We start from the raw sequence: 21,690 nt of genomic DNA on the forward strand, positions 1-21,690 counted from the left end.
ACCTACCTACCAACCACAAGGACCTGAGTTCAAACCCCAAGTCCACCAAATAAATAAATAAAGGAAAGATTTATTAAAAAAAAAAATTCTAAAACGTCAAACAAAAACGGTGAAAGCCAAAAGGCAAAGCAAAACAGAACTCCAATCTGTGGGCCAAATGTGGCCCGTGAGCTGCTGCTTTGCAACTTCTGGCTTTGAAAAACCTGAGGTTTTCAAACCCTAATTAGCAAGCACAGAAGTAAGACCCAGCCCAGCTACAATCTGCCACACACAGAAAGTGAGACGTAGCTCCTACCACACCCTCATTATTCCTTTGTGGCATAAGAAAGGAAAGGCATGGGAGACAGTCATCTGTTAGTCAGTGAACTCCAACTGATTACCCCTCACCCGAAAAGCCTGGGACCAGGATTGAGGGTTGTTTAGAATTTGAAATATTTGCAAAGCCCTTACTAGTTGAACACCCTTATATGAAAATCCAACATCTGAAATCCAAAAATCCAAAACAACCTTTTTTTTTTTAAATGATACTTGCATTTGAGCCAAACCACCAGCCTTGAAATCCAAAACTTTTTAATGCAAATGACTCAAAAAGTTTCAGACAGAACATTTCAGATTTTGGACTTTGGCATTATGGATGCTCAGCCTATGGAACATATGTGTGCACATACACTGACATACAGCCACCTCAGTCCTTGGTACAAAAGGTCTAGCCTTAGAAGCAGAGAAAAAGGCATCCAAAAAAACACTAGAGGAAATGCAAAAATATCTACATTTCTGCAAAGGCTTAAATTGCTTCATCTCATTAAATCTACAGCTCTAAGGATATCAATGCTTAAAAAGGTCAAAGGCACTTGAGTATCCAGTGGTGGTGCTGGGAGACAGGCCAGATTTGTACACTGAAAATCTGATGCTCTTCCACTGCTGTTTATCCCTTCGGGGTTCTGAGGTTCCAGAAATCCACAGGCTGGGTTTCCCACCTGGCACCTGGAGACAGACCTCAAGGTCTCTCCTTGGCATGTTGGATTTCCCTACCTGTCTTGACCAATTTAAAGGGAGAAGGGAAGGGATGGTGTGCAGTTTGCATGCAATTAAGTTAGATACGGGAGTCAGTAGGTGGGTAGTTTAAAGATGCCTAGAAAAATGTTACGATTCCAGAAAATTCTCCAGTACGTCCTGGCCCAGATAAGGCTGGAGACATTGATTTGGACTGACAGTGATGGAGACATGCAGGAATCCATACCCAATGGTGCCACCAGTTTGTCAGAACCACAGAAGTCCTGCTGCTGCTGACTCAGCAGCATCCATTCCTCCTGGAGCAAGTACATTGTGATGTCATCAAATGTCACGGGAGTCTGAAAGGAAAATGACACCTGCTCAGTACCAACTCCTTCCTGAGACATATCTTCCACATCAGTGTTGAGGTTAATCTGAGGAGTCCCTACTCTGGTACAGTAGGCATTATCAACTTACACATGTGACCTGCATGCACTCTCTCACAAACCAGTGAGAATGACACTCATTCTTCTAGGAAGTGCCATCCACTGAAACACAAAAGTCACAAAACAGGCTGACTCCAGAATTTTGAAACACTTTCCTGCATGCTCTTCACCTGGCTTTCCACCCCCACCCCCCAGCTAGTGGCTCAGTGGCAACATGGCATGTGGAATATGGCAAATCTTCACTTAGGGAAGATGTAGCAGCTGTCTAGAAATGGCTGAAAGTCGTTTAGAACTATGTTGATGAATGACGTCCATGGTCAAGACAAGTAAAGCTTTAGAGCTGAGATCGACATCCTTTGTGTCTTATTATGGAGCACTGTGGGGTGGAGGAATTGGAAAATGTTTAGGGGAGTAGTGGATTAAGATAGCGAATCAGGGCTGTGGGTGTAACTAAGCGGTAAAGCACTTGCCTAGCATGTGCAAGGTCCAGGGTTGGATCCCAGCATGCCCAATAATTAAAAAAAAAAGTGTAGATTAAACAATTTCTGATTTCATTCTTCCCTGTGAATTTTCTTTCTTTTTTTTATTCTTGTGCTGGGGGTACCTTGTGGCATTTACAAAAGTTCTTACAGTATATGAAATATATCATAGTTTAATTCACCCCCCTCATCATTCTCTTTCATCCCCTGCCCCCGTCCTGTGAATTTTAAAGACATCCTCACCAGGGGCCTGTAATCTTAGCTACTCAGGAGACAGAGATCAGGAGGATTATGACTCAAAGCCAGTCTGGGCAAAAAATTTTTGGGACCCCATCTCGAAAAAACCCATCACAAAAAAGGACTGGTGGAATAGCTCAAGGTGTAGGCTCTGAGTTCAAACCCCAGCACCACAAAAAAAAAAAAAAAGACCCCCCCCACAAACAAAACAAAACACACACTAGAATGGAAAGCACTATGAGAAAGAAGACAACAGCAACATAACTTCAGAAAGTGAAAAGCAGATGAAAAAGTTGTAACTGAGCAGGTCAAATCCTTACCCTACCAGTGGGCAAAGCTGAGAAATAACCCAATTTATACTACAAAACCCTCAAAAGGCTTGGTATCTGGCAGCACTGGAGCCCTCTGTTATGAAAGGGAAAGCATGTAGGCTAAAAGTACAAGGATTGGGGGAAAGCTGGTCCCCAGCAAATGACTCCCCAGTCTCCCTTACCCAGAGACTCTGAGGTGACCAGCTACGCATATGGGGTGCTTAGCTGGATGTTTGGCCCCCAACTGGCAAATGTTAGCAAATCTGAGGAGGGGACTATGTAAACAAAAGAGGCCAAAGCAAATAGGGTCAAGGCTGAGGAAGTGGAGGTGAGGCATGGAGAAGAAAACTTACATCATTAAGAGTGTCAGAGGCGACAGTGCTGTAGCCATGAAAGAAAGAGTTAGAAATAATCAGAAAAGGAGACAGCATGAAAACACTGTTCTGTTTATCCTTTAATTGTGTACTACAAAATTATGCATCACCAAGTCAAAGAAATGAAAAATAAACAAAATTATCAACAAAGGATAAATTCCCCACCCCAAAGAAAACTAACATTTTGGGAAATGGCAGCATATCATTTACCACTGAACCACCAATGCCCACATGGCAGCATATCATTTAAAGCAGGTGAAATACCTGTTTTTAACTTCAATAGTAGATGCTTTTTGAGAAAAATCCTGTAATTTTTAATTAGTTGCTATTATAAGTTCAAATTTCTTAGGAGTTCAATGTATGTTCACTACAAAAACTTTAGAAAGTAGAAATGAGCAGGAAAATATGTTTTAACATCACCCACAGTCCCATCACTGAAAGAGAATTACTGCTGTTTGGTATATAGTCTCCCAATGTTTTGTCTATGACTACATAAAAATGAACAACGTAAAAAAACAAAAATGGAATTGTATCCCAAAAATGTACGCTTTAAATAACTATTTCTGATCAAAGTCCTCCAAAGCAAAAAGTGATTAAATTTCCAAAAGCTACTGGAAAATTGGCTCCCTTAAAAGGAGGTAGTCAGACAGGAACGGGCATACACAGGATGGCCAATGGAGAGCTGACTTGGGAAGAGGGAAGAGAACCTCAAGATGTGGAAGGCAGATCCCAGGATCTTGTTGGGATCCTTGCTGCCAGACGGCAGTCTGTCCCAACTCGTGCAGGTTAAAAATTGGCCAAGGATGAGCACATCCTATATACACCTTTGCCTCAGAGCAAACAGGAGGGCATGATGAAGGCCAATGGGTCCATCACCTTAGCTATACAATAAGGAGGAAGTGGTGAGGACTAAATGTGGGGATGATAAAAAAGTGTCTTCCCAGAAAGAGCAATCTCACTAAACACTTGGTACCTTTCTTTTAAGCAACATTATAGCAAGAGCCTTCTGCTTCCAGGTGACTGCAAGGTAAAGAAAACAAATCTGCTGGAATAAAAGGAATTCTTTTTGTGTGTAGAGTTCAAGGAGTATCTCTGGACATTTTATTTTAGTGGTTCACACCATCTAGCATCCAATTCCCTCAGTCTGAATCTCACCCATACTTTACTTTATTTGGCTCTATGTCTTGCCCCACCTGAGTCTTTCCTCCAACAAGTCAGCCTCCCTTGCACTTTCCCCCCTGCCCATTTCCTCCCATATGTAGAGTCTACCCACCCTTCAAGGTCCTATTCACATTCCATCTCTTTCAGGAAGGCTTTCCTAACCAGCTAGGCTCAGCATTGCTCCTTCGCCAGCTGGGAACACTGGATTTCTTCCTGGTGCCCGGCCCTCAGCAAACCTATGCTGATGGTTTATTTTCTAAGCCCCTTTACCAGCATCACCCCTCTCTCCACCACCACGTTGTAGAGAAAGAATTTCATAGGCACTTAATTCATTTTTTCATTCAACATGCATTTATTAAGTGTTTCTATGCGCTTACTGCATAGTGATCCAAAGATATGCAGAGATAAAAATCTATCAGGTGGCAACAGATAACAATGATAAATAAATGCAGTAAGAGAACTGGATTCAAAGAAAACTGAGATGGGAATCAATCACTTATATGGGAAAGATAGAAAGGACAAGGAAACAGATCTTGAGGCAATAAATACATACATAAAGAAGTAAATACACAGACTCCTATATATGTACAGCAGTACCAGCAATACAGCCTCCTAGGTGAGCATATGAGGTGCTAGACTGCAGTCTTCCACACCTTGCAGCAAAAGGGCTCCGGTGACAAAGCTACTTTATGAGACAGTCTTTTAAAAAATACTTCCTGAAGACCTATTAAGAATCAGGTACTGCTCTATAGTTCTAGCTGGGGATATTACAGAGTAAAGCCAACATATAATAAATAAATATGTAAATAAATAAATAAATGTGAGACTTTCATATAATGATCAAGGCTGGGAAGAAAATAAAACAGGATAATGGGCAGGTGTGGTAATGCACAACTATAATCCCAGCCCTGGGGAGGCAGAGGCAGGAGGATCAAGAGTTTGAGGCCACCCTGAGCTACAGAGTGAGACTGTCTCACACAACAACAAAACAGAAAAATGGGATAAAGGGTGACAATAAAGTCTTTGATCTCTATCTGTATTTCATCAATGACAAACAAGATATCCCACACACAATCCAATGTCTCAAGATTGCTCTTAGTTACTATCACAACATAATACCTAAGGAATATTCTAGAAATAGATCAAGTCATGCCTCAACCAAACTTTGAGCCCCCAATGCCCATATTCTCCCCAGCCTTTGTCTTGTCACTTGCTTGTAGTGTATCTTACACTACCAGCCTGTTTTGCAATAACTTTATTACATTTTTGGGTAGTGTTCTCGTTTCTCTGGGTAGAAAACAGATGTTCTTGGGAAAGGGAGCACTTTTTTGAGACACCCGGGAATCAAGATTAGAATCACGGGTGAGATTTTCCCATCCCCAGGGTTTTCAATTAGACATTAGACAGAAAAGGACATGAAGTGCCTCCTCCACTTTCTAGAATGCTTATATTTCCCTCTTCTGTGAAAGGTCACTGAGAAGAATTGCCTGAAACTCACCTCAAATCACTAATTTCAATTTTGATGTTATTTTTTAGTAACTCTTCTTCCCCTTACATTTTCCTCCTGTTCATCCAAATTCAGGTTCAACTTAAACTAATCTGGAGATTTATCTAAGGATCAGGGCCATTTCCTTTACTTCTTTATATGTCCAGTGTTTAACATTAGGCTGGCAGATAGTTCACTTTCAATATATTCCCCCTTTCCTCTCCTCCCCCCAGTACTGGAGTTTGAACTCTGAACCTCCAGTTTGCCAGGCAAATGCTCTACCACTTGAAGCCATGTCCCCTGGTTGTAGTTTTTTGTTGTTTTGCTTTTTAGTTATTCTCCAGATAGGATCTGTAGAATTCTGGCAGTCTTGCCCTGGGCAGTCTGACCACAATCCTCCTATGGCCTCCCAAGTAGCTGAGATGACAGACATGTGCCACCACACCTGGCTTATTGAGATTAGGGTCTTGCTAACTTTATTTATTTATTTTTTTTGGCCTGAGCTGGCTTCAGACCTCCACCCACAAGTAACTGGGATTACAGGTATAAGCCACCTCACAGAACACTTTCAATCTTGCTTTAGGTCCTGTTGAGCTTTCTTGCTCAAGATTCAAAGATACTAGATATTCCTGGAGACCAATATACCCTATAAGGAGGAAAGTTGGGCTGGAAAACACTAAAATAATTGTGTCACTCTTGGTTCATTGAGAAAGAATTCGTGTTCTGTTCATTATTTGAGGAACCTCTGCATTCCCTCTTGCCTGGCCTGGATACTGAAAGTTGTGCGGTCTGCAAAATGCATCACCATAGCTTGTGGAAGGAATGGAGGATGGAAGAGCTGCTTAAATAATTAGTCTTAGTATTCCCAGGAAAAAAACTACAGTACCCAAATATCCTCCTATCCTTTCTCTCTGGTGTGTGTGGGACCACCTGTCCAGGTTTGTCCAAGTTACTGAGGTGAGAACTGTAAAGAGCTTGGGGAACATGGTCCTATCTCATTTATTCTTGTAGTTCAGCATCTCCCACAACGCAAAGCACAGAGCACAAATGGACAGCTATTTTGAAAGAGACTCAATAGACACTTGAAAACGTTTGTTAAGAGATTTTCCTCTATGTCAAAGAAGAAAGAATCCTCAAGAATTGGCTACAGGGGCTGGGGATGTAGTGGGTAGAACCCTTGCCTAGCATGCCCAAGGCCTTCAGTTTAATCCCTAGCCACCCTAACCCACCCCCCTACTCCCCAAAAAAATTGGCAGCAAAAAAAAGATTTTAATCCCAAGAGGCTGCCACTGTCTCTAAATCGACGTGCCCACAATTAGGCTGACACCGCCCTGGAGCTCTAGCGATCCTATCAAACCCTCTCAACTACTCCCTATCAGTTTTTGCCCAGTTTATCTTCCAACTCACAGCCTCTTCCTGCCCAAAGCCTGAAGCAAATTTGTGGAATCTGCTTCCAAGCAACGCTCCATGGAGTGGATAACCTAGAAGCAGAAATGGGCACGAACTATTCCCGATGCCTTTTTTTTCTTTTTTCTTTTCAGTCCTTTGTTGGGAAGGAGGATCTAGGCAGAGGCAGACCCTCACCCCACCTCTCAGTCCCCACCCTTTTGCTCCCACTGACGTCCCGGTCCAGCCTCAAAGCCTTAAAACAAGCTGGGCCTCTCAGAACGCCAATGGTGGGGAGGGGAACAAGAAGCTTCTTAGCGGGTCCCCCAACCCGGTACGGCAGAGCGGCGGCAGGGAGGGGAGCGGGACGAGCGACCCCCGGAGGGGCTGCGACCCCTTCCCTGCACGGCTGGCTCATCTGCGGGCGCTCCGCCCGGACCGCCCGCCTCGCCAGAGCCCAGGTCAGGAATTCACGGGCCCTTCCAGTCCTACCTTCCCCGACTCCCTGGGCTCCATGGCCCCGCTTTCGCGGCCCGTGCTGACCCCGCCACTGCCTCCAGGCCGCCCCCTCCCCCCGCGGCCTGGCCCGAAGATGCTGCCGCCGCGACCCACTTGGGGACCCGGGCTCCCGGACGGGGAGCGAGCCTTGGCGGGTGGAGAACGCGGCTGAAAACTTTGCTCTCACACATGGAGGGGCGGTAGTGCTTACGGAGGCGATGAGCTGGGACTAGTGTCGTGCGAGCAACTAGCTTTACGGCAGCCGCCTCCAGGTGGCTGCGAGGCATCATGGGAAGTGTAGTCCGGCCTGGATTGGGGTGGGGGGGGGAGCGTGGATTCTCTCGACGCTGCTATTGGCTCCCGGGACACGGAGTCCTGATTGGACGCCGTGCAGCTGCCTTTCTGCCATCTTGGGTCTCTCGCGGGGGAGTGGTTACTAGGCAACATAGGGCGTTGAGTTCTCCTGACCCTGAAGTCAGTTAGGTCAACAAGGTTCCAGGTTTTAGCTAATCATATGTTTTTTCTTTTCTTTTTTAGTAGCGGCAGAGCACCCACCTAGCAAACGCGACATACACAGGGCCCAGATGTGGAAGGAGTTTGAAATTAGTTTCAATCTGGTGAATAGTGGGCAAATTTAGGTGGATTAGTCCTATCGTAAAATAGAGGGAAAATTTAAAAGGGAAAAGAATTGGGGCTGGAGATGATGTGGCTCAATAGTAGAGTGCTTTCCTAGAATGTATCACACCCTGTGCAATCTCCAACAGACAGAGAGAGAGAGAGAGAGAGGAAGTGAGAAGATGTCTTAATCTGTTCTTGATGCTATAACAAGATGCCCGAGTCTGGGTAATTTGCAAAGAACAGAATGTATTTTCTCACGGTTCTGGAGACTGTGAAGTCTAAGATCAAGGCACCAGTAGATTTGGTGTCTGGTGAGGGCTGCTCTCTGCTTCTAAGATGGTGACTTTTTTTCTGTGCTGGAAATCCTACCCAAGGCTTTGGGAAGGTGATGTCCTTACATGGGAGGAGGGGGAGAGAGAGCACCATGCCTTTTTTTTTTTAAGAGTGATAATCAAATTTATGAGGACAGAGGAGTAATAGCGTGAATAATTAATAGTAAAGAACACTAATTTTAAGTATATGCCTCAATAGAATACTTCTACACATGTACTATGTAGCCACAAACCAAATCAGATATGGACAACTTCTAGACTCCACAAAGGTTCCTCGTGTCCTTTCCAGTGTGTATACATAGAGGTAGAACTAGAGAGAGTGAGGAAGTGATTACAGTAGTCTCCCTGTGAGTGTGGGGATACAGTCTAAGATTCCCAGTGGATGCTTCAGACCATGTTTAGTACTGATCCCTATATATACTACATTTTCCCTATACATACATAGCTATAATGAAGTTTACTTTTAAATAAGGCATTGTAAGAGAGTAATAGTAATAACTAATAATAAAATGGGCAATTATGACAATATAACAAAAGTAATGTGAATGTGATCTCCCTTTCTTGAAATATCTTATTGTCCTGTTCTTACCTGCTTCTTGTGGCGATGTGAGGTGATGAGAGGGAGTGGGTTGAAGGCATAGGCAGTGTGACAGCGTTGGGTTATGATGTAAGGATTACTTGAACGCAATCACTGTAGTACCTCAACAGTGGACCTGACCACTGGGATGGCTACCAAGTGAGACGTGGAGGGGTAGCATATATGGCATGGATACACTGGCCAAACAGCTGATTCACCACTCCTGTTGGGTGGAGTGGGAGAGTATGGGACTATCACATTACTCAGAGAGGCACACAATTTAAAACTTTGGAATTGTTTACTTCTGGAATTTCCATTTAATATTTATAGACTGTGATTGACCACAGGTAACTGGAAAAAACATGAATGAAGGGACTACTGTATTATAACAATATCAATAAAATCTACATTAGGACAGAGGAGAGCAGGTACTATTGGGAAGAGACATGTGGGGGTTTTCTGGAATAAGAAGTGTTCTATTTCCTGACCTGGATGATCACTTTACAGTTATTCACTGAATTATGTGCTTATGCTTTATGCACTTTTGTGTATGCCTGATTTAAGCAATTGAAAAATTTAAATAACAAAGCAAGTATAATTAATATTTTAAATGTTTATTAATATGTATTGCCATGCTGATTGTCAAATATTTTGATTATCAGCCCTAGGTAGGTTCCAAGTAGCATTGTCCACTTATGACTCCAGTGTCCTGGTCAAAGTTGAATACACTCAGCAGGAATAATAAAAACACCTTCTCTAGAAATGTGAGTGGTTTAATCCTTCCTTGTGGGTAGAACTGTAATATTTGATCTGTGTGCCCTGAGCACCCACTTTCTGCCAGGTATACTTGGTGGTAAGGAGATCTATGTTACTGAGAAAGACACAAGAAATGAGCAGATGGAGAAGGAGGACTCTGTGGGCTCCAAGTGGCCTTCCAATCTCTAGTGTCCAGGTTCAGCTATATCACTACTTTGGGAAGCTATTTTTCTGCCAATGAGTTATCACCATGTGCTTATAACAAATTCTCCTTTTGGAGAATTAAAAAATTGGAGATGAAGCAGCTGAGACAGCTAGATAATCCTTTCAGCAAGTTTTTCCATGAATGGTTTTCCATTTTTCCAAGAAATAATGGGGCAGTGTCTATAGGGAAATGTGTGCCAAAGCCAGAGGGACTAAGATGTGAGATGCCAGCTCATGTTTCTTGGTTGTTGGGAAGAAAACTGATGATTCAGCAAAGATGGAATAATGCAAGGACCCCTTTTTCCTTGAGAAGGCAAAAGGGGGTAAGACCAGAGCTCAAAGGGCTCTTTCAAGACCCTTTTAGATTATGCCAAGAGGGGAAAACAGAGAAGATGGAGTAGGTGTAGGTTTTCTTATAGGTATACTGAGCAGATTCTCATCTGATGATATCTCTTAGAGAAAAGGTCATCTCATGAAAATAAAAGCGAGAAAGAGGTATGCATTTTCATTTCAGAGAATGGGAAATATAGTAGTGTGACCAAGTGAAAAGCCAATTTGAGGTTTATGATCACAAAAAGTGATTCTCAGTTGCAGCATATTAGAATTACCTGTGAAGCTTTCAAAATCTATATTTGTATTTTGTTAAAGATCTTCAGATGCTTGGTGTTGAGAATCATTATATACACCATGAATCAGAGTCATAGAGAAGACAGGTGGAGGTTAATGAAAAGTAAGAAAGTGATGGAGTCAAGCTAGGCATGGTGGACATACCTATAATCCCAGCACTTGGGAGACTGAGGCAAGAGGACCAGCCTGGGCTACATATTGAGACTCTCAAAAAACAAAACCAACCAACCAAACAAACAAACAAAAACCAAAGTGGTGGCGTCAATGACCTTGAAATCACAAAACAAAAAATTATAGCAGTGAAGTACTAAAGCAACTAAGCTGAAACAATCTAGGAAGTCATGATTGGTTAAGTAAACATTTGAAAAATTTTGAAAAAGGTCTACTTGTGGGCAGACCTTTGAGTGAGTTCTCAAAGTGGAATGAAAGAGAAGGACACTGTAGGTGAGGTGGTGAAGAATACGTGAGTAGATTCTCTACATGGACACTGGAGACACTGAAAATGGATGGAAGGAGTACTAAGCCATGAGCTAAATTCTAAGGATGATAGGAAATGATGGAAGGGGCAACCGGAAGTGGGACAGGGTGCTGCAGTCACCCAGTGACAGGCAACACAGGAAGAGAGGAACTGGTCCATCAGAAACCATGAACATCACAGAAGACAAGCCTCTCTTTTCCTGCTCTGAGGCAGGACGTGGGAGAAATATAGCTTTAGGTGAGGTGAAGGCTTCAAAGGACAGGGACCTACTTTCAGTCTTGATGTGGTGGTGGAAGAAGCTTTCAGAGATGTTGACATTAGAGCACTATGTACCAAAGACAAACCAGGAGTGTCAGACGGCACAGTGGGGTCTGAGAGGGAAATGGGGGTGGGCGTGGTGCAGACTGGGGGATTTACAAGCAAGCTGGGTGTGAGAAGTAATGTAGAGGGATGAGCAGGGAGGCTGGGTCTTCTGAAGACCACTGTAGTCCATGGGGACATGGAACGCAACGGGTCTCGTCTCTTGGAGCACTCATTGTTGTCCAAACACTTAGCTCAGAAGTGTGGCTTCCGACCAGCTGCCTCCACAGAGTGTGATAGGACTTTGGGGTGGGTAAAACAAAGAGAAATTGGGAGGTGGGGTGGAATGATGGGAAGGTGAAGAGTGTGATTTAGGACATGATGGTTCTAGTATCTGAGTGATTTCCAGGTTGATGTTTCAGTTGACAGTTGGATATACAATTATGTAACTTGTGTCACCTGCTTTTAAGGACAGACATTGTATGTCTGTCGGATGCTCAGAAATGTTAGCCCTTTTACACATTTTCCTTCCCCCATATTTCTGATGGTCCTTCCCCATAGAAAGTTATATATGATCAAGAATCAGTAACTATCATTGATCATCCATTGCCACCTGGCAGGGAATAAGGACTCATGCCTGATCTTTGGGGCCAAACTGAGACTTCTGACTTGCTATGTAGACCTACTATGGCAGGAAGACCTAAAATTGTCCCCAAGGATGTCCCATCCTGATCTCTTGGACCTGCATAGCTAATGAGATATTACTCTCATAATTAGGTTATGTTATTTGGCACAGTTGACCTTCAAATTGAGAAATCCTCCTGGATTATGGAAGGGGGCCAATGTAATCACAGGAGCCCTACAGAGAACAGAGTTTTGTCTGCCTGGGTGGCAAAAAGGAAGTTAGAGAAATGTGAAGCACGAGGGAGATGCAAGGTATTTTTGGTGGCTTGAAGATGGGAAGGCCATGTGGAAAGGACCACAGCCTCAATATAGTGAGACAGCCAGTAGGAAATGGGCATTTCAGTCTACAACTACCAGGAACCAAATTCAATCTGAATGAGTTTAGAAGTGGATTCTTTCCCAGAGTCTCCCAACAGTTTGCCAAAACATTGATTTTTCTTTTTCATGTGAGTCCTAAGCAGAGAACTCAGTTGAGATATACAGAGCTCCTCTCCTACACAACTGTGAGATAACTAATGAGGACTTACATTTGTAGAGATTTGTTACACAGCAACAGCTAACTGGAACAATCCCAGAGATGCTGCCTTTGTTGAGATGTTTATGCATATTATTCTCTTCTGTTTTGTGTTAAGGGATCTTCACCATTTCTGCCACAGTCAATCCTGGTAGAAGGGTCATTCCTTGGCTTTGTCACTGGCTGACTGGGGGATAGAACATGAGGAATTCCTAGGGAATGATGCCCTTTCAATGTATTACACCTCTGTATAAGAGATAAGGGTGGGATGATTCTACATTCTGTGCGCTCAGGGAATCTGAAGCCATCAGCTCTGGGAAAACCAGCAGAGCAAGTCTGACACTCAGAGTGGTGTCTTGATTGTGTTCCACTGCAGCAATCACCATATGGACCTGATGGCATGAGATGATGAAGACCATCCTCAGCAATCAGACGGTCGACATTCCAAAGAATGTGGACATCACCCTGAAAGGACACACAGTGATTGTGAAGGGCCCCAAGGGAACCCTGCTCAGGGACTTTAACCACATCAGTGTGGAGCTCAGCCTGCTCTGGAAGAAGAAGAGGAGTGGGGAAATGTTGGAGACCAGGCATGAACCCTGGACTGGGATATAATGAAGTTTGCACAGCCTCTCCTACTATATTTTTCCAGTACTTGGTGTCTTGACCTTTGTTCTCACATCTCCTTGAAGAATACAACCTGCTGTGTCTGCATACCAGCCCCCTGATGCAAAACTAGATAAAGTACCAGAACTGTTAGGAGACACCCTGATGCCAGATTAATCAATACCTTAGATAAGGTGTCCTGTGTGCTTGATGATTTCAGAACTGATGTGTTGTAATTAAGCTTCATTAGCCTTAGGAAAATTAGCCCACCAAACCTCATTCCTTTTACTTTGTGTCAAAGAATTGTTAAAGCTTGATTTTTACCTGAGTCTTTTCCTTGTACTGACCTATAAAATAAACACTCTGGCTTTCCCATCAGGAATGTGCAGCCCTCCCATCCCCCGGTTTTCTGTTTTCTGTCTATATGTCTGTGCGTGTCTTATTTGTCATTCCCAGCCGCTCTTGGTCAGGTTCTCGCAGCACACCCATGCAGGTGGCGGGCAAGTGGAGCCCATTCTTGGAGCCTGACGACAGGAGCACTGATTGCACAAGGCGAGGGAACGCTCTCCAGAGGACCCGTCCACAGGGAAAATAAGGTAAGGGAGAGCGCCATTCTGAATATAGTGGGGAGTAATAAATATGGGACAAACTGGATCAAGGAAAAGAGATCCCTATGTACAGATGCTTAAAGCTATGCTTAAAACTAGAGGTAGTAAAGTTAAGTCCCGTCAACTTGCACAGTTTTTAGATTTTGTTCGGGATACTTGTCCCTGGTTTCCTAGAGAAGGGACAGTTAATTTAGAAACCTGGCGAAAGGTAGGAGAGCGTTTAAGAAACTGCTACATGGCGGAAGGAGCTAAGGACAAGCCAGTTTTTACCTTGGGTAGGTGGAGTCAAATTCGGGACAGTTTAGACCCAACTCCATAAAATAAAAATTAGGCCCTCTGAACCAGAACCGGGAGGCTATAAAAAATCGGGACATGGCAGTCACTACAGCTTTAACCAATTTCAGATGTCACTGCCTTCAGCCCCTATGGCTCTGGTGGAACCCCCGCCGCCTTTTTCCAAACTTAATCCACTCCTCACTGACACGGATTCTGAGAACGGAGCCGAGTCAAAAGACAATGATAATGAGGAAGATTCTCAGGAATGCTCTGCCTCAAAAAATCACTTTCCACTGTATCCTCTAAGAAGAGTCCATTACACATATGTTATCTCTGGCAGGAAAGTCAGGGGAGGACTTAATAGATCTTAATAGATGCCCAGTCTTTGAACAAACCGATCCAGCTGCAGGACAGCCTCAGGCATTATGAACCTATTCCTTTTAAAACCTTAAAAGACCTCAAGGAAGCTTGTACTACATACCGGGCTACAGCTCCATTTGCACAGCAACCGTCAACTAGCATCACTGCTGGCTCTGCTCTCCCTCCTGACGAGTGGATGGCCATTGCTAAAGCTTGCCTTGGCCCCGGAGATTATTTACGATGGAAAACTAGCCATACTGAAATATGTAAAGAACAAGCCACCCGCAGTGCTGCTCACGGCATACCAATTACTGCAGATATGGTCCTAGGCCAAGGGGACCAAACAGGCTTGCAAAATCAATTGAATTGTCCCCCTTTAACATATAACCAAACGGGTATCGCTGCCACTAGAGTGTGGAAAGAGCTACCCACTAAAGGAGATAAGACCCAAGAAATTACTAAAATTCTTCAGGGTTCTGAGGAGACTTTTCAAGACTTTGTGGCTCACCTATTACACCATATGTGTAGAACTGTTGGGGACCCTGAACTGGGTACTCTCCTTGTAAAACAGTTAGCCTCTGAAAATGCTAACAAACATTGTAAGGAAGCTCTCAGACCCTATAGGAAAAAGGCTCCCTTACAAGACATGACTCGGCTTAGTTCAGATGTAGGGGAGGCTATGTTCAGGGAATGGCATTAACGGCCACCCTGAAGGAAACCTTACGCCCTTCAAAAGCAGGTGTCTGTTATAATTGTAAAAAATCAGGTCATTTTGCCAAAGAATGTCATAAAGCCACAAAAGGCAAATTCACCATCTGTTGGCTCTTTTAGTGAAGGACAAAAGCCCCGGGAATATGTCCTCATTGCAAACGTGGCCGTCACTGGGCTAATGAGTGTCACTCACAATCTGATATAGAAGGGTGACCATTGCAAAGGCAGCAGGGAAACTCCTCATGGGGCCAGCCCTGTCCCCATCAAACAGTAGCGGTGCTCACTACCCTACAGAAAGGACCAATCGGGTCACCATTACAGACCTCCTTTGTGCCACCCCTGGAAGTGCAGGACTAGATTTCAGTCCCTCTACTCCTGAGATGGGAACTCAGACAATCCCTACAGGAGTCTATGGGCCATTACCAGAAGGTACAATAGGGTTAATTTTAGGAAAAAATAGTTTGACATTGAAGGGTCTACAAATACATCCTGGAGTTATTGATCAAGATTATATGGGAAAACTTAAAATTCTTGCTCAAACTCCTCAGACTTTTGTGGCTATTGCTCCCACAGATAAGATTGCACACTTGATAATCTTTCCCAATGTAAGGGTAGGAAAAGTGCCACGGACACCCCACAGGGAGAAAAAGTGTTTGGTCATCCTGATCATGCTTATTGGGTACAGCAAGTCACTTCTGACTGCTCCAAGATGGCACTATTTTTAAATGGCAAGTGGTTTATGGGATTGCTAGACACTGGAGCGGATGTTTCTGTAATTGCAGAGTGACAGTGGCCATCCACATGACCTTGTGTTCAGGCTACAGCAGATTTGAAAGGTGTTCGCTCTGCCACAGCTCCTTTACACAGTGCTTGGGCTATCTTTGGCATGATGAGGAAGGACATTCTGGCACCTTTTTACCATATGTGCTAAAAGATTTGCCAGTAAACTTATGGGGAAGAGATGTTTTACAGGAAATGGGAGCTATTTTATATAGCCCCAGTTTCACATATGATGTTACAACAGGGTTTTGATCCTCGTAAAGGCCTAGGAAAGAGTCAACAGGGAATAAAGGAACCCATCTCTTCTATGCCCCATCCTCCTCATATGGGGTTGGGTTACAAGATGTCTTTTACACATTTTTAGAAGGGGCCCTGATTAATAACTCCCCCCCACTTTGCACAGCTGCTAAAATCACTTGGCTCACTAATGAGCCAATATGGGTGGATCAGTGGCCCCTAACGGGGGAGAAATTAGCAGCAGGACAGGCCTTAATTCAGGAGCAATTACAAGCAGGACATATAGAAATATCTCATAGTCCATGGAATATGCCTATTTTTGTTATTAAGAAACAATCAGGCAAATGGCATTTGCTACAGGATTTAAGGGCTTTCAATAAAGTTATGCAACTGGGGGATCTTTACAACCTGGCTTCGCTCACCCACTGCCATTCCCTACAAAACTATCTTTATATTATTCGTTTAAAAGATTGCTTTTTTACTATTCCATTGCATGAAGAAGATAGAGAAAAATTTGCCTTTTCTGTACCCATGCCTAATCATCAGAGTCCTTGTAAACTTTATCACTGGGAAGTTTTGCCTCAGGGCATGACAAACAGCCCTACTATGTGTCAAGAGTTTGTTGCTTCAGCTTTAGAGCCTTTAAGACAAAAATTTAATCAGGCTTACATTGTTCATTACATGGATGATATTTTACTTAGCCACCCTGATTTAGATATTCTTCAAAATTTATTGTCTCATGTGCTCGAACAATTGCCAAAATGGGGTCTTATTGTAGCTCCAGATAAGGTACAAAAGCAATCTCCCTTTTCATATTTGGGACAGCTTATTGAGGGACTATCTGCCCCCCAAAAGTAGAAATCCATAAAGATAATTTAAAAACTTTAAATGATTTTCAAAAATTATTAGGTGATATAAATTGGTACGTCCTGCCTTAACACTTACCACCGGTGAACTGTCTCCTCTCTTTTACAGGGAGACACTCAACCATCTTCTCCTAGATCTCTCACACTGGAAGGTTGTATGGCCCTGGCTAAGGTTGAACAAGCTATTCATAACTCTCAGAGAACTCGTGTTGATTATTCTCAACCAGTACAACTTCTTATTTTACCTACTCCAAATCTACCCACAGGAGTTCTTTGGCAGACTCAGGGAATACTAGAGTGGCTACATTTACCTCACTCCCCTGCTAGAGTCATCACTCCTTACTATAATATGGTAGCAAAATTAATAGCCACGGGATGTTTTTGCACTGTACAACTGCTAGGACTAGAACCATCTCTTATTATTGTCCCATTTACCAAGGAACAACAGGCTTGGTTATGGCCTACTGATACCATGTGGCAAAATGCATTGGCAAACTTTACAGGACAGCTTGGAGAACATTTGTCTTCCTCTAAACGTCTTAATTTTGCTTCTCAACATGCTTTTATATTTCCTTACAATATCTGAGAGGATGCCTCAGGCTCTTGTGATTTTTACTGATGCTTCAGGTTCTGGAAATGCTGCTTACTTTTCCTCTTAAGGACAAAAGGTTGTACAAACAGGTTTTTCCACTGCTCAGCATGCTGAGCTTCAGGCAGTTATATTGGCTTGTCAGGATTTTGCTCATGTTCCTTTTAATTTGTACACAGATAGTGCACATGTTTATGGTGTACTTAAGACTACTGAAACTGCTTATATAGGACCTGCTAATGATGAACAGCTTTTTCATCTCTTCCATGAGTTAAGGCTTTATTACAACAATGCCAACATCCCTATTTTGTGGGCCATCTCCGGTCCCATTTTGGTCTCCCTGGGCCATTGGCAGAGGGCAATTGCCAGGCTGATGCCTTGGTTTCTCCATTAATTTTACAGGTGGATACCTCATCACCAGTAAACCAGGCCATACAAAGTCATTCTCAGTTCCACCAGAACTCCAGAGCTCTTCATAAACATTTTCATATCACCCGAGAACAAGCTCGTCAAATTGTTAAGTCATGTTCAAAATGTGCTCCTCATTTGCCTGTGCCCATGAGGGAATTAACCCTGTGGTCTTCGCCCTCTAACATGGCAGATGGGTGTTACTCACACTCCATCTTTTGGATGACAGCGTTATGTCCGTGTTGTTATTGATACTTACTCTGGTTTTGTTTTTGCCTCTCCAAGATCAGAAGAAGCAACACGCCATGTCATAGATCACAGTTTAGCCACCTTTGCGGTGATGGGCAAGCTGCTCCATATTAAAACTGATAATGCCCCAGCTATCCATCTACTGCCTTCAAGGCTTTTTGTTCTTCCTACAAAATTCTTCGTACCACAGGCATACCTTACAATCCACAAGGCCCAGCTATAGTAGAATGAGCTTTTAAAGTCGAATTTTAAAAGTTCAATTACAAAGACAAGAAAGGGGAGACAAATTAATAAAGCTCTTTTTACTTTAAATTTTTTAAATTGCTCTGAATCTGGCTTTATTCCAGCTGAAAAACATTGGGAACATCGTAATAAACAACATTTGCCACAGGTGTTGTGGAAAGATGTTAATGACTGGGGCCTGGCAAGTCCCTAGCCCGGTCTTGTTATGGGGCTGAGGCCATGCTTGTGTTTTTCCTGAAGGTGCAGAAAGACCAATTTGGGTACCCTCATGGTTGTGAAGATGCATGGAACCCATCAGCCATCAGATGCAGAAGCTCCATGTGATGGAGGAGGAGAGGAGCCCAAGCCCGCCAAAAACCAAACCAATGGAGATCCTATCACTGAAAGTGATAAGGAACCACCCTTACCCATCCTACAAGAGGCAACATCATCACGTTGACAAACGCAGTTAAACAACCTGGGGATCTGCTCCCCCAACTTGGGGTCAAATAAAATGCTTGGTGGATATGGCCAAGAATGCCATTAAGGAATGGGGACAGGAAGAAACTCCCACTGTTCTTCTACTGGCTGTGATTACCATCATTAGTCAACAGGTAAATGCTGCAGAAGGCCAGAACTTACTACATTGGGCTTTTGTGCCTCATCCACCTCTGCTTCATGCAGTCACCAGAAAAGTCCTTCTATATCAGTTTTTACTAATGACTGTGAGCTGGTAGGAGGTCACTCCAGTGGACACCTGGTTCCTACTTTCACTAGTTATAATTTTACAGGACAAGCTGTTGCTTTACCCATATGTCTGGGGAATTTGTCTTATTGTCTCCTCACACCTATTTGGAAAAGTGCTCTGTTATGGAATGGTACTCAGTTTCTTGATTAAAAAAAAAAAACAAACTAGAATTTTTCGGCTTTAATGCCACTGAGCCTTATAATGCTACACATTGGCCTCACGTTCCCCGCTGTCATGACAAATGCAATCCCTGGCACCCCCTTAAGGGAACCTCATGGGAACAATGAATATTTGCTTCTCCAATGGCTATTAATATTACAGGCTACAAGCTTTTGTATTGGTCTTATAATGGCAATTCTGAAACTAATATTATGGGGTATTGGACCTCCCCTCTGGTGGGACCAGACAGAGGGACCATTCAGTCAGATATATGGAAGCTCAGAGCTGCTACTAATATCAGTCTAACTAGCCATTCAGGCAGCTCTGTTATTAAAGGCTTGCAAGCTTGTGTTCAACATCCTTTTGCTTTATTGGCTGGATCAATTAACATATCTAGAAATGGAACTATTTTTGATATCTCTTGTTCTAATTATAATTTAACTTCATGTGTGGACAATTACATAAATGGCAGCCTACTTATAGTAAAACAAAGCCCCTATATCTTGGTACCTACAAACCTCACAGCACCATGGTATCCATGAGGACTACAGGTTGTCAAAGAAATAAAATCATTATTAGTAAGAGAAAAAAGATTTGTAGGGCTCTTGACAGCAGGCATTGTGACAGCCATCACTGCTATTGCCACCATGGCTTCTGCTGCAGTAGCCCTCTCCCAAAGCATCAAAATGCTGATTACATTAATACCTTGACTCAAAATGTCAGTTATGCCTTCCAACAACAAGTTGCTATAGATGAGAAAATTGATATCCGCTTAAATTCTCTAGAAGCTGCTTTGCTGGCTATGGGAGATGAAATTCAAATGCTGAAATTCCGTCAAGATTTACTGTGCCAGGCAGGCTTCCAACATATTGTGTTACTGCAGCACCTACAATGCCACAGACTTCCCATGGAAACTCGTTAAAGCACATGTCATGGGAGCCTGGGAAAATAACAGTGATTCCCTTAACTTACAGCCTTAAGACAGCAAATCTTAGCCATGCAGCGAGCACACAATCAGGTGGCTGTTCCTGCAGATACAGCAAAAAGTATATTGGATGAATTGCAAGGATTTAACCCTTTTAATACTCTAAAATATTCCTTTTGGTATTTCATTGGCATTGTATTATTAATGATTTGTTGTTTTTGCTTACTTTCAGTCAGAACTCAAAAGAGCAAAAGACAACTCCTCGGATTAAACATAGAAATTCATTGGGAGCTTTTAAGAAATAGAGTAGGGGGAGATGTTGGAGACCAGGCATGAACACTGGACTGGGATATAATGGAGTTTGCACAGTCTCTCCATGGTAGAAGTTTGCACAGCCTCTTCTACCATAATTTTCCCAGTACCTGGTGTCTTGACCTTTGTTCTCACATCTCCTTGAAGAATACAACCTGCTGTGTCTGCATACCAGCCCCCTGATGCAAAACTAGATAAAGTACCAGAACTGTTAGGAGACTCCCTGATGCCAAATTAATCAATACCTTAGACAAGATGTCCTGTGTGCCTTGATGATTCCAGAACTGATGTGTTGTAATTAAGCTTCATTAGCCTTAGGAAAATTAGCCCACCAAACCTCATTCCTTTTACCTTGTGTCAAAGAATTGTTAAAGCTTGATTTTTACCTGAGTCTTTTCCTTGTACTGACCTATAAAATAAACACTCTGGCTCAGGTAGGCGCTCAGGTTTCCCATCAGGAACGCGCAGCCCTCCCATCCCCAGCTTTCCTGTTTTATGTCTATGTGTCTGTGTGTGTCTTTTTTCTCATTCCCCACTGCTCTTGGTCAGGTTCACGCAGCACACCCACGCAGGTCGTGGGCAGAGAAACAGAAAGGAACTGTCTATAGTTCACACCATCTGTAGTCATGAACAGAACATGATAACGGGCTTTTGTTACAAGATGAGGTCTGTGTATAGTCACTTCCCCATCAACATCTTACTCAGGAGAATGGGTCTCTTGTTGAAATCCAGACATTTTCTAAGTGGGAAATTCATCCACAGAGTTCATGAGGACAGGTGTTGCATGTTCAGTATCTCAAGTTTAGAAAGATGAGTTAATCCTTGAAGGAAACGACACTGAACTTGTTTCTAATTTAGCTGCTTTGATTCAGCAAGCCACAATAGTTAAAAACAAGGATATTAGAAAGTTTTTGGATGGTAGGATGGTGTCTATGTTTCTGAGAACGGAACAGTTCAGCAGGTTGATGAATAAAATCCAAGTTAACCCAGCTACAGAAATATGATCTAGGCTTATAAACCAATGTGTGATCCTTTAATGATGCAATAAAAGACTTCTATTGGGAAAAAGAGAGATAAGGGAGTATTATTATTAATTGAGGACTTGAATTTTCTAGGGATTTTGAGAAGGATGTAAGAATGAACTGAAGGTGCTCATCCATGCTAGTCAAGAAA

General features: G+C 43.0%; 1 protein-coding gene and 1 pseudogene across 4 annotated transcripts in view; one reads left to right on the forward strand and one right to left on the reverse strand.

Annotated features, from left to right (window-relative positions):
• Window positions 1–7,595, reverse strand: part of Znf862 (zinc finger protein 862) — a 27,231-nt gene extending 19,636 nt beyond the window's left edge. For 2 of the 4 annotated variants that reach the window (XM_074061003.1, XM_074060991.1), the window contains exons 1-2: window positions 7,366–7,592; window positions 1,241–1,352 (exon numbers count right to left, since the gene is read on the reverse strand). In XM_074061003.1, the coding sequence (XP_073917104.1) occupies window positions 1,241–1,352; window positions 7,366–7,389 (136 nt within the window). In that variant the 5' untranslated portion in view covers window positions 7,390–7,592. Of the gene's footprint in view, window positions 1–1,240; window positions 1,353–7,365 lie in introns of those variants that run through there. The other 2 variants (XM_074060998.1, XM_020173412.2) reach the window with 2 other exon arrangements.
• Window positions 7,113–21,490, forward strand: LOC109692654 (large ribosomal subunit protein uL6 pseudogene; annotated as a pseudogene).
• Window positions 21,491–21,690: the final 200 nt, after the last annotated feature.

Source organism: Castor canadensis, chromosome 2 (assembly GCF_047511655.1).
Source record: "Castor canadensis chromosome 2, mCasCan1.hap1v2, whole genome shotgun sequence".
NCBI lineage: Eukaryota > Metazoa > Chordata > Mammalia > Rodentia > Castoridae > Castor > Castor canadensis.